The 12,896-nt window shown below is 34.2% G+C and overlaps 2 protein-coding genes across 3 annotated transcripts; both read left to right on the forward strand.

Annotated features, from left to right (window-relative positions):
• The first annotated feature begins 1,183 nt into the window (after positions 1-1,183).
• Positions 1,184-6,361, forward strand: LOC114425028 (50S ribosomal protein L1, chloroplastic-like). The gene is made up of 7 exons (XM_028391753.1): positions 1,184-1,572; positions 2,370-2,549; positions 2,666-2,720; positions 4,742-4,869; positions 5,312-5,395; positions 5,661-5,786; positions 5,871-6,361. The coding sequence occupies exons 1-7, from the start codon at positions 1,243-1,245 to the stop codon at positions 6,003-6,005; spliced, it is 1,038 nt and encodes a 345-aa protein (XP_028247554.1). The 5' UTR covers positions 1,184-1,242; the 3' UTR covers positions 6,006-6,361.
• Positions 6,362-8,261: 1,900 nt separating this feature from the next.
• On the forward strand, positions 8,262-12,836 carry LOC114425029 (uncharacterized GPI-anchored protein At1g61900-like). Of its 2 annotated transcripts, XM_028391754.1 has the most exons (8): positions 8,264-8,449; positions 9,220-9,373; positions 9,642-10,511; positions 11,058-11,303; positions 11,413-11,427; positions 11,832-11,975; positions 12,102-12,152; positions 12,409-12,668. In XM_028391754.1, the coding sequence occupies exons 2-8, from the start codon at positions 9,340-9,342 to the stop codon at positions 12,480-12,482; spliced, it is 1,434 nt and encodes a 477-aa protein (XP_028247555.1). In that variant the 5' UTR covers positions 8,264-8,449; positions 9,220-9,339; the 3' UTR covers positions 12,483-12,668. The 2 variants fall into 2 exon arrangements, with proteins under 2 accessions (XP_028247556.1, XP_028247555.1); XM_028391755.1 differs by lacking the exon at positions 11,413-11,427 and having other exon boundaries at positions 8,262-8,449; positions 12,409-12,836.
• Positions 12,837-12,896: the final 60 nt, after the last annotated feature.

The raw sequence follows: 12,896 nt of genomic DNA on the forward strand, positions 1-12,896 counted from the left end.
TCGCAGTTATTAGCCTTTCAACATTCTTCAAACTTGATTTTTTTTGTAAAAAACAAAAATAATACAAAAATTCTTCAAACATAATAATAATAGCCAACAGTCAGAAAAAGACTTAATGGAAGTTATGGACCTGAAGATCTGAGGGGATGGATGGTAGTTAACGATCAACTTTTCTCTTTCAGTTAAAATATACCACACCGGTAAGATGCAACGAACAAAAATTGTTTATTTTGGTTTTACAGTTATAAGCAATGGTATTTTGTTTGAGGGGAAAAAAAGAAGCAAAGTGCAACGATTCAAATTTAAGATGAATATTTTTTTATTCATCATAATTAGAATTTTTTATTTTTCAGTAGAATCTCAAATATTTCATAAGTTTTTGTTATTTACATCAACTATAAAATTAACCATCAATCTATATTTTATATCTTAATCATATTTAAAACTCTTGAATTTTCTCAAGTAAAAAATAATATGCATTACAAAATTTAATTACACACATTCTGTTTTTCAAATATTTGGAAAAAAGAAAAATGAGAGGCGAAACGATAAAAATGAGGTCATTTTTTTCTTCAAAATTATCAAATGAGAGTAAAATTTAAATTAATATCCAAAAAAGAGAAAGTTACAGAATAATCAGTAATTTTTGAATTGAAAGTCATAGATTGAGTTATGAAACTTTTTTTCTTTTTTCATTGAAGTTGTAAAAATTTTACTACTTCAAATTTTTTTTTTCACACAACTTTGAAGTCGTAATATAATTTTTTTAAAGTCATAAACTATTTACAATTTTAAAATATTAAATAGTTTTTTATTTTAATTATTTAGTTAATGTATGTTTTTTAGTTTTATTTAATTAAATAATTAAAATAAAAAACTATTTACTACTTTAAAGTTATTAATAGTTTATCACTTAAAGAAATTCTCTTACGACTTTAAAATAATGTGAAAAAATTAAAATTGTATGTTTTTTTACAAATTTTAATAAAAAATAAAATTATAATATAATTTAAGATTTTTAATTCAAAATTTTTAGATAACTAGGTACTAATTTAAATTTTATCCTGATAATTTTGAAAAGAAGTTACTCCCTTTCCTTGTTTCCCCCAATGTTATGAAATAGTTTTACCATGAAAATATAAAAATCCACGCGTCGTTCAGTAGACCATAGGGCACATCTTATCCCCATCATTTTTATATCCGGATAGGTAACCTAAGCTTTTCTTCCAGAGACTCTGAACCATGGCTTCATGTACCGCACCTCCCTCCCTCATGCTCGTCCACTCTCAAGACCTCTCTCCCTCTCTTCGCTCCTTCTCTCACAGGCCCATTTCTAGAACCACCTTCTCTCTCTATCCTCTCCTTTTGAAGCCCTCCAAATGGCTCCACATAGAGCCCAAATCCAGGACTTGCCATGCCCTCGTCGCCGCTTTGTCTGCAGAGGTCCAAGTGCCCGAAACTTTCGACGACACGGAGGAGGACGACGGTGCTGATGGCTCCACCGCCACCAACACCGTCCCCACCACCAAGCCTAAGAAAGGCAAGGCCGCATTGCCTCTCAAGAGGGACAGGGTAGGCTATCTCCAATTTCTTTTCTTTTCCTCATTTCTTTTATTAATTGACTCTTTTTTTTTTATATATTTAAAATTGCTTCTAAGTAGAAGTCTTTTATACTTCTTTTGGCTTCTGTTTCTACTTCTCTTAAGTAGCTCACGAGTAAAATTGGCGTCTCTGAATGTCCTGTGCTTATTTGGTTAACCAATTATAGCTTGCACAAGTTGCTCACACTTCCATGATCTATTGGAAATGAACTTGCCTAGCGTTTCATGAAAGTGTGGTGACATCCCTTGAAAAGAGGTCGAAGAAGAAAAAGATCAATGTCTTTTATTTTTATGACATACCAGTTTCAGAGCAGACAAGTCCGTCCATAAAAATACATGCTCATTTACTTTTGTTTGACCCAAGTTTATTTACCAACTTTATTTTCGTACAATGATTTTATTTAATGGTATTTATATAAAAAATATCTTCTGAAATTTCAAGGGTATATAGTTCGAGTGTGAGGTTGCAGGTGCTTGTGTGTGGCCAGTAGTACATCCTTGAATGTTAGTAGTGGTGTTTGTCCCACCATTCTGTTCAAGCTTTTGGCTTGGTTTTTCATTGTATTTTAGCATTTGATTTGCCTCCTTCACATTTATATGCATCATCGGTGTCTTCCAGCAGTGATGATGATATGATTTTTATTAGATAACCAATTGTTTACTTCTTCCAAAATTGAGGTGCTTGTTTGGGTTGTTGAAATTTTCATATTTGATGTTATGCTTTTACCCTTTATTTCAAGGCTGATTGTTCTTTCATTGCCTCACTAGACGAGATCTAAGAGGTTCTTGGAAATTCAACAATTGAGGGAGCGTAAGAAAGAGTATGACTTGAAGACAGCAATATCTTTGGTTAAAGAAACAGCTAAAACCAAGTTTGTAGAAACAGTAGAAGCCCATTTCCGCCTCAACATTGACCCTAAATATAACGATCAACAATTAAGAGCAACAGTGAGTCTCCTGCTACTTGCTTGATTTTGGTATATGCAGTTACATTGAAAACGTGAGCTATAAACTTTATGATGCATGAATTCATTTTGAATCTTTGGTTCACTCTTTCTTGACAGGTAAATCTGCCTAAGGGAACCGGAAAACCCGTTAAAGTGGCTGTTCTTACTCAAGGTGCTTATGCTTCTCAATTTTCACTCCACTTTTAGTTAATTAAAGGTTTCCAGATAGTGCTGAAAAATATTTTCTTATAAAGAGGATGCAAATGAAAGGAAATGTATCCATTATGCAACTTCATGTATGAATGAGCATTAGATGATAGCTTTTTTCTCTTGAATGTGGACATTGTGCTGTCCAGGTAAGGTATTGATATACATGAATTTATGTAGCACTGCACAGAAAGGAAGTCATATCATTCTGGATTCTGAATTTTTAAGCAACTAATATCTGGTAATTCTTAAAAAACTTAATGTACATCTACTTTTGGTAGTGTGATGGATCATGGAACTACTTCATGTGTGGACAAAGTATGAGTTGCTATGATTGTGCAAATAAATAATTATGAGAGCAAAGGATTATCCCTCTATGATTCGATATTGCTAGTGATAGTCGTTAGATCCCACATATTTAACAAGTTGTCTGCTTTTTACCAGCATGCAATTTAAAGTTTTGATCCTTTAGTACGTGGACCATCATTTACATTATCATCCATCTGTCCTTGAGTTGGCTATCCATTTACTTTTGATAAATTTTAAGCTCTCCGCTCTGTCAGAACGTGTTCCTATCTGGCTTATGGTTCATTTAAGTCTTTATACTAGATCCCTGCCCCCTCTTGTAAGGGTTTCTGTCATTCATCCTGTCCTTCGAAAGGAACACTAACTTATAAACAGTCTATGCTCTGAAAAAGGAAATGGCTGTAGCTGAAGTTGATGATACTAATCCACAGAAACAACCACCACCCATGTCCCAATAGTTGGTTTGCTAATGGCTACATGAATCAACTTCTACCATTAAGCTTTATCATATAAACCAAATGATTAGTAAGCCATTTAGTGAGTGGCACGATTTAGAGATAATTGTTAAAGAGGGTGGCCTAGTGCATCCCACCCAATTGGGGTTCTGGTTAATTGTTTGCAATTAGTTGTATGCATTACTTTGTATGTCCAACTCCACCCATTATATGGATAATGTTTAAGAAGTCAACTTTCATCAATTTAGAAGATTATTGTACCATAAATAGCAGTAACAGATTAACAATTAAAGGAACATGCATTATTAGCCGCTCTTGGTTGCATATTTCTGGAACTTGTTTCTGTGCTTTTTATTCTGCTGGTGGTGATTTGGTTCTGAACAGGTATATGCCATGACAACTTAGTTGCTCTGCACCTTAGTATTGTCATTAGGTGGCTAGGCTTACTGTAAAAAACACTAGACTACTTGTTTAAATGCTGAATTGTTTGTGTATATGACATGGTTGTAATGGGTAGGTCAGATCCAATCTTTTTTTTGAGTGTGTATATTTTATTTGTGTTTGTAATTTCTTCAGTACAATCATTAAACTATAGTTTAAGCTGTTTAGCCTGCTTGATGGATTTTAGGTGGGTTCCTTGATTTTAGTCAAATCCTTTTGGGATGATGAGACTTATGTTGCTCTCTTTACCATGAAAATCTGTTATGGGATTGGATTGGTATTGGTGCTCCACTATCACTGTTTCAAGGAAATTTTCAGCTGTCTGATGTATAGGGGCTGAACTGGCTTGCTGCATTCTCGATTTTGGTTTATTTCATTGATGTTTTTATCTATCTCTTTGGAAGATATTTATGCTCCCCGTAGTTGTGCTTTCTCTCTTTCTATCTAATAATATTTCTTCTCAAGGGATATTCTAAAACTTTTGAATGAAAGCCTAGAATAAGTTTATTGCACATTGATATTCCTTGTTAAAAGACATGGATAATAGCTTTTAAAGTTTAACAACGAAAAAAGTGTGGACTGGATGACACAATACCCATCATATATAAGGCTAAGAGGTGGATTTGGATGTCGGTTATAATGACTCTAATGAGAATTAAATGGACAAAAGACCAATTAGTATTCCTTCCTGCCATTTACAATTTATTCATGATCTGGATTGCCCCTTATAATTTGTAATCTATTTCTTGTTTTGACTAGTCTAATTCATAGTTCATTTTGATAGGTGAAAAATTCGATGAAGCAAAAAATGCAGGAGCTGATTTGGTGGGTGGAGAGGATCTGATAGAACAGATAAAAGCAGGATTCATGGAGTTTGATAAACTAATTGCTTCTCCAGATATGATGCCTAAGGTGTTGCTCTGATTTTCTTTGTTTTAATTTGTGATCCGATGTTGTCAAATTTAGTGTTTTTTTTCCCCAAAGTATAATTTGAGTAATCCAGAAAAGGATGAAATCTCAATAAGTGATCTGCAAAATTGGTAACTGACTGAATTATTTGCAAATTGGGTTCTCCTAATGTAGATTAAAAACCTCCTTTCCTGTTTGACATTTCAAAGAACTTTTGATAAGATGCATTTGTTTTCTCTATAATGTGTTTTAATAAATTAATAAACCTAAGTGCTAGTCAATTGGTAGCATGCTGTAAGGTACTCTTCAAAGCTACTATTATTAAACTTTTAGATATATTGTGATAACTTTTCTGAAAGTATGAAGACTTCAGTAATTCAATATTTTTTTTTAGAATTGCTTTTATGGTGCAATCTCCCTTAATTGTCATTGTTGATTGTGTCAGGTTGCTAGCCTAGGGAAGATTCTGGGACCAAGAGGACTGATGCCAAACCCAAAAGCTGGCACTGTAACACCCAATATTCCCCAGGTGTATTATCCACTTCTATTGTTTCTTTTCTTCTTTGCATGCATGTTATCTATATTGAACCTTCTTGCAAATACAAATTATTGTACTTGCTTGACTTATTTCCATTTTGGTTTTTTCTTCTCTGTTAACAGAAGAAAGGGAGAAAGGGTGGGGGGGGTGGGGGGGGGGGTGGGGGGATACATGGCCATTGGCCTTCAAGGTTTTGCTCCACAAAATTATGCACTAACTAGGCTAATCAGAAAGGCTTTAAATTCACATTTTACAGGCTATAGCAGAATTCAAGCAGGGAAAAGTTGAATACAGGGCAGACAAAACTGGAATCGTGCACTTACCTTTTGGAAAAGCTGACTTTCCAGAAGAGGATCTTCTTGTAAACTTGCTTGCTGCAGTGGTATGTTCTTCCCTTTGCATCCTTTCCAACTGTATTTCACTCACTCAAATGATAAACTTCTAACTCAATGTCCTAATTTCACAGAAATCAGTAGAGGCAAACAAACCTTCAGGTGCTAAAGGTGTGTACTGGAAAAGTGCTCACATATGCTCAGCCATGGGACCTTCAATCAGGTTAAATATCAGGGAGATGCTTGATTACAGACCTCCATCAGAATAGAACCCTCACATGTAAATGTTCGTTTGGCCTCAGTCAGCTATCCCGGGTGCCATTGTGAGATCTTGCCAAATATTTATTCAAAGATGTTACCAAAGTTACATACAGGGGATGGGATCTCTCTGTTCCAAATGTTTGCACACTGCTACATTACATAATCTTTGACCCCGGCTGAGGATTTTCCTTGTATTACTTTGTAACTAACACCAGAGATCTAATTATATTTTCTTTCGTGGGAATAAATTTTCATTTTTACGTTTTGATTATTAGTAGTAGGTATTTCACTCTTCAACCGCCTGTGTTCGTTGTACTCAATACAATTGCTATGGTATGTATGGCCCAGTAAACCATTTACAAGATCAGCTTCATGTTTTCTAGAAGCTATATTCTAAGTTTTAATTGAAACCTGCTGTTAAAAAAAATCACACCTCACTTAATAGCTGTAATTGTAACAAAACTTATTTATAATACTGGACTATTTAATTTTATTTTAAAACAAAAAAGGATAAGAGTTTTAAATTAACTTAAATTTAAAATTGTTTGAAAATGTTTTTATCTATAAAATAAAAAAACATTATCTCAAATTTATATAAACATTTTTTTGTTAATTTTTAACCACTTAACTTTTAGGTATTACAAAATATGCTTGTAAAATAAAGCTAATACTGAAAATTAGTAACTCTAGCTGCAGAGTTGCAGACGTCTCAAATAACATGCCTCCAGTTATGGCAAAAATCCTGCTTTTGTTTTTAACGGTAAAAGTTAATTGCATGAGTAATGATTGCAAATTTGCGACGGTGCAGCGAATCTTATTCACGGAATCCTTGACTAACATAAATTCTTTCAGAAAAAATCATGTCGTCCACGGTGCTGAAAGAAATTTCAGCCGTAAAATAAGAGGTTTTTTCAGGTAAGTGTAGGATTACAGATTATCTTATAAAAAGAAAGGAAAATGTCTCTTCTCCGTTGTTCTTTCCTCATGTCTGTCCACTGTTCCTGACAGTACCAATCCTCATCAATAACCTTTTCAACCTTGCATCCTTGGGTCGACTTCTCTAGTACCCCAAAAAAACCACATATTACTTTCCCACCTTCAAGGACATGACCTGGTCCCCCACGACGTTCACCCGTGAACATGTCATCATTTTTACTTATTCATCAACTGGTTGTTAATTAAGATCTTATTTCTCTTTCTTCAACAACATCCCCTCCCCCCATTTGAAGAACGTGAGTGGTTTTTTCAATGGTTTTTGTGGCGTGCATTTACATGCAAAAAAGATTTCAATCATATAAGTAGAGCCCAGGTAACGACAAAACTACTTGGTTTGGTATTAGTACATAGCCCAACATGCCTACCCTGTCCCTTTTTATTTTTTATTTTCTTATGATCTCATCCTCATCCCATTGACACTTGTCTTTTAAATCAAAATTTGGAATCAACAATCAGTTGCTTTGCTTTCAATTAGAGGACTTCATTGTGCTACTCTTCGAATCACATACTAAGTTGACATTTTATATACACACAGCTAAACAATAACAAAGCATTTCGTACAAAAAAAATAGAGACACTATTTCATTAAAAATAATGTATTTTATTATATACAATTTTTTTACTTACAAATATAAATATTAAATACAGATAAATATTTAATTTTTTCTTTATAAAAATAAAAATTTAATACATGAATTGTATTGCCTCAAAATATGTCACTTACAATCAACGTTTACAGATTTTTATTCATTTTTTTTTACCAAAATAGCGAGGAATAAATAAATAATACGAATTAATTAAGTTCTCACTAAATTTCATTCATTTCCCTATGTAATTTTATATTTATATATTTTGTGTCAAACTTTAAATATATCATAAGCCAAACTCAATAAATATTAATTCCAGTCTAATTTACAAAATCAAAAAATAAAAAATATATGAATTACAAAATATTTAATTTAAAATAAAATAATGAATAAAGTTTAAACAAATAATTTTTTTTATATTAATAGAAGTTTCTTAGGTGAATTTATCTCTCTCTTTTAAATGAAACATTTATCCTTTCATTAACACTTTAAACAAAGATGTAGTACTACTTAACATAGAAGAAACAAAGGCACCAAATTCATAAGAGTTGTTAAGGAAAAGTTAAACCTAAATGATTGGTAGTAAGAAGGCAAGAGTGAACAGCTATACTATTACTATAACAGTGTTGTTATGTAGCCGAAACGGTGCGTTTAAACTTTTTATAGGAATAGGAGTAGGTAATGCGGGTGCCAGCTGTTACCATATCACTCTTCTTCTCCTTCTTCTTCTCTCGTCCTCCTCTTCTGTTTTCTTCTTTTTCACTGCTCTTCCTCTTCGGTTAGGGTTTCATTTTTTCATCCCGATCCATATTTCGTTGCCGCTACTATTCCTTCCTCGCTTCGATTTTTTCACTTCTCGCTCTTACACGGTACGTTGTTTCTTTTTTGCTATCTTATCGTAATCCCTAAATCAACCTTACTCTCTCTGTCTGTTTCTTCATTTCAGCACTTGTTAGCTCGAATCTTTAGATTTTTGTTATTATATTCGACATTACTATTTTTGGCTTGTCAAATTTGGATTTAGTGATCGTGCCACTTAGAGTTCGTTTTTTAGTGCAAAAAGGAAATATCGTTGTTTATTTCATTACTCGTCTATAGAACTTAGTCATTACTATAGTTGTCTCTTTTAGCTTTTGTCTTTAGCTGTAATTTTCCAACCTAGTGAACCAACAATGTAATCTAATCTGAGATGCTAGGCTCAATTTATTTATTTGTTTGTTTTCATTTTTTTTTTTGGTTCAAACCCTGTTGACCCAGTAGGAGAGATGAGCTCTATGGGGAAAAAATGGTCTTGATGAACACATCGTGGTAGAAAAAAAAGAAGAAGCAGAAGCTGAAACCGTTTTGCATGGTTTTATATGGTTCCGTTTTATTTGATATTTTTGAGGTCTACTTATCTTGCTATAGGAAATTGCAGAAACAAAATCCTAGGCCTTAAAAACCACAGTTGCGAGAATTGATGCCTGAAAGAAATTCCTGCTAAATGCATGTCAAAATTTCAGACTTGAAAATCTTGAATTATAATCTCATTTTGTTCTATGCAGTAGTATGTTTATATTAGGCAGTAGTTTGGAATAGTACTTGATTCTGATTATCCTCTTTCAACAAGCTTTAAACTGTTCTCTTACTTTAATCACAGATCTTAAGCTTTGAAGTATTACAAGTTTGCTTCATTGCTATGTGGTGCCACTTGGCTTATCACCGGCAACCACCTGGTTATCCTGTGTAAAACTCCATGGTACCAGAGGGCTAGGGAGTTATGGGCTTCTCTCAGGATGCTAATTTTTATAGGGGTAAGCATTTTAGATTTGATGGATGAGGGAATCATTAATTTACAGTTCAGGTTTTCTTAAGCTCCTGAGTCCTGATTGTTTGCAAACTCATTAATTTATTGTTGAGGTGGTCATCATACTGTAATATGTATCGACAAATTCATAATTCATTTTTAAAATATTTGTTGGATCAAAACACGTTGGTATACATTACTGGCTTGCATTATCTTTGAGCACTGTTCTATGAATTATACTTCTGCTAAGTCAAGTGCTGATTAAATTGTTGCAGGTTCCTTGTGCTGTCAGCTAATTCTATTTTTCATCTGGCTTCCTACTTTCCAATATGTGACAGCACGGGAAATACATGCTGACCATAGAAGAATTTCTACTCTGGTAGAGTTAGCTAAGGAACCTGCTTCTGGAGAATCTGGGCTCTTTGACCCCATAGAAATATCACCTGCTGTATTACCAAAATTCCCATATCCCACTGAGTCTTTACCACCCATGTACCCTACCTTCCCAACCAGATATGAACCAGTTTTAACTGGAAAATGCCCTGTAAACTTTTCTCATTCAGGTATATCAAGTATCCTAGATAAAACAGCATCTGATTGCTCTGGACCTTTGGCAGCCCTTGTAGGGAATGTAATATGTTGTCCTCAGTTAAGTAGTTTGATCCACATCTTCCAGGGTTACTTCAGCATGAAATCTGATCATTTGGTTTTGCCAAATGCAGTTGCTGATCATTGTTTTTCTGATATCATTAGTATTCTAGCCAGTAGAGGGGCAAATAGTACAATCCCCAGACTTTGTTCCATAAAATCATCTAATTTTACAGGCGGGTCATGTCCTGTGAAGGACGATTCTACTTTTGAGAAAACAGTTAACACAAGTAAGTTACTTGAGGCTTGCAGCACTGTTGATCCACTTAAAGAGTGTTGCAGGCCTGTTTGCCAACCTGCGATAATGGATGCAGCCTTACAGATTTCTGGAAGACAAATGATGATTAACAATAATGAAAATATGGCCGGGGAAGTGAATCACACTGATTATCTTAACGATTGTAAAAGTGTGGTTTATTCATATCTTTCCAAAAAACTATCATTTGAGGCCGCAAATACTGCATTCCGTATACTATCTGCTTGCAAAGTCAACAAAGGTATATTGTTTAACCATTTCATTCTTAATGTAATATATTTTAAGTTTAGAGAGATTGTCAGTGGCATGACTAATCATCTCGTTCATGAATAAATTGGGAAGGAATGTGGGGGAATGTATTTAAGTGATTTTATATTACTGGTCATAATGTACCTCATTCTTCACATTTTGTAATTGTTTTCTGTGGTATTGGTTTAGATTCTTGTGTCCTGTCCTGTTACATGAGTGCTTCCATTTTTTTTCTTCCTTTCAATGTTTGCTGTTTGGTAAAAGAGAGATTGGGTTCCGCTGGGAAAGAGTTGGATTTTGTGTTTTTTCATTGCAGACAAACTAAGATTGGCTGAATGTTGTATAGAAATACACGTCCTTTAGACCTTTTTAATTGCATTATGATATCTGATATAAATTTAACTGTTCTCAAAAGCATGCTGCATGCCAGTCAAATTAGGAATGACATATATATAAAATTGTGTTCCCCCAATTGAATCATAATTGTTTCATTTTGTTGTTTCAAAACTTAATAATAGTGTAAGTATTGCTCGTGCAGTTTGTCCTTTGACTTTTAAGGAGCCAACAGAAGTAATTAATGCATGTTGGAATGTAGCTGCCCCCAGCCCTTCCTGTTGTAGTTCATTAAACACATATATTACTGGGATACAAAAGCAAATGTTAATTACGAATAAGCAAGCTATAATATGTGCAACACTTTTTGGATCTATGTTACGTGGAGGTGGAGTGATGACAAATATTTATGAGCTTTGTGACGTTGATTTGAAAGATTTCAGCATACAAGGTATTTATCATGCTCAATTGATATTCTTATTTCCTGCCCATGACCCCACTGTTTGAGTTTCTCTGGTCTAATTCTTCTGTTGTGGATCTACATGGTGCTGGTACGGCAGCTTATGGACAACAAGGTTTGCTCTTTTTTTCTAATCCTTGCATTTTGTTGAGAGCTGTTGTTTTTAAATTCAATAATCTATTGTTAGTTTGTTACACATTGGTTCAGACAACACATGGTATTGGCAGCAAGGAATAGGGAATTTGTGATGTAATATTGGATGGTTGAATCCAATTATGCTATTTTGGAATTCCCATTCTTTTTAGAAGGGTGATGGATTAGGTTGTTAGTTGAACTTGGGATTATGAGGGATTTATACTTGGTTGATTAGAATACAATCTTGGATTATACCTTAATAAATAATAATTCTATGGAGTAGAGAAAAAGCTCCTTTTAAAGCACAGTAAATACATGCTTGATTCTTGTCAATTAATAATGTATTGTTGGTAAATGGTGAGACTGTTGTTGGTTCATATGTAGGCTGTTTACTTCGAAGCTTGCCTGGAGATGTGATATTTGACAATTCATCAGGCTTTAGCTTTACATGTGATTTGAGTGATAACATTGCTGCGCCCTGGCCTTCTTCATCATCTTCATTTGCATCTATGTCACTCTGTGCACCTGGTATGTGTTTGGACAAATTTGCTTTCTCTTGATCGCTGCTTACTTTTTTTATTCAGGATGTTGGTATTATGATATTACAAAATACTGTTTGCATATGCTTAACTCTTGTCTCTATTTTTTTTTCAGAGATGTCATTACCTGCTCTCCCAACATCTTCTCAGACACTAAAAAATAATGGCGAGTCCCATTTTGAAGTGTTTTATAAATTAATACTATTCTGGCTTTCAGTTGACGAATTTAATACATATCTTTAAATGTTTCAAGTTTTGTAGCATTGTGCATACCCAAGTTGTACGTCTAGGATACAAGAATTAAAATTTTGTCGAATTGTCTCAAATTCTGTGCTTTGAAGATGACTGCAGTGCTATATTTTCATCGTGCTCAATTGTTGCAGAGCAAAATTTTGACATTGTGATTATGTTGGATTTTGCAGGTTGTAATTCTGGTGGAGTGGGATTGCTTCTGCTTATTTTTTCATTTTTCATCTTCAGTACACTGTTGTATTGAAGATATTTTAGGGTTTAGATGTGTGTCGGGAAGGCATTTCAAAGTGTCTTTGGTGTGGCTTTTGCATGTATATTTTTGAACGGCCTCATTGTATAGAAATCTCCCTTCCCCTTTTCCACGTGTCTTCTGCTTGTATGTTCTGGAGTTAGTGCTCATTTGATTTAGGATCCATGATTGTGCTGTGAAGGGGTTCCCTTATTTTGTGTTGAAATGCAGACACGCAGATGCTAGATTAGCCGCTAAAGTTTACTATGGCAGCATCAGAAACTGATTAAAACTGATTCGGGAAGGGGGAAATGAAACATGCTGACTTAGACGATGTTTTGATGCTAGTGGTGTGCCTCATTCGGAACTGACAATGTTGACTTTGACCACCAATTATTATACTTAAAGCACGTGAGTAGAGTTTAACTC

The sequence above is a fragment of the Glycine soja genome, chromosome 9 (genome assembly GCF_004193775.1).
Source record: "Glycine soja cultivar W05 chromosome 9, ASM419377v2, whole genome shotgun sequence".
Classification (NCBI taxonomy): domain Eukaryota; kingdom Viridiplantae; phylum Streptophyta; class Magnoliopsida; order Fabales; family Fabaceae; genus Glycine; species Glycine soja.

Bases quoted from the DNA above. Each gene is read 5' to 3' on its own strand.
- LOC114425028 (XM_028391753.1), top strand. From the start codon at position 1,243: ATGGCTTCATGTACCGCACCTCCCTCCCTCATGCTCGTCCACTCTCAA. The intron at 1,573-2,369 runs GTAGGCTATCTC...TTGCCTCACTAG, and splicing joins TGCCTCTCAAGAGGGACAGG to ACGAGATCTAAGAGGTTCTT. The intron at 5,787-5,870 runs GTATGTTCTTCC...CTAATTTCACAG, and splicing joins TAAACTTGCTTGCTGCAGTG to AAATCAGTAGAGGCAAACAA.
- LOC114425029 (XM_028391754.1), top strand. From the start codon at position 9,340: ATGGGCTTCTCTCAGGATGCTAATTTTTATAGGG. The intron at 9,374-9,641 runs GTAAGCATTTTA...AAATTGTTGCAG, and splicing joins GGATGCTAATTTTTATAGGG to GTTCCTTGTGCTGTCAGCTA. The intron at 10,512-11,057 runs GTATATTGTTTA...TTGCTCGTGCAG, and splicing joins TGCTTGCAAAGTCAACAAAG to TTTGTCCTTTGACTTTTAAG.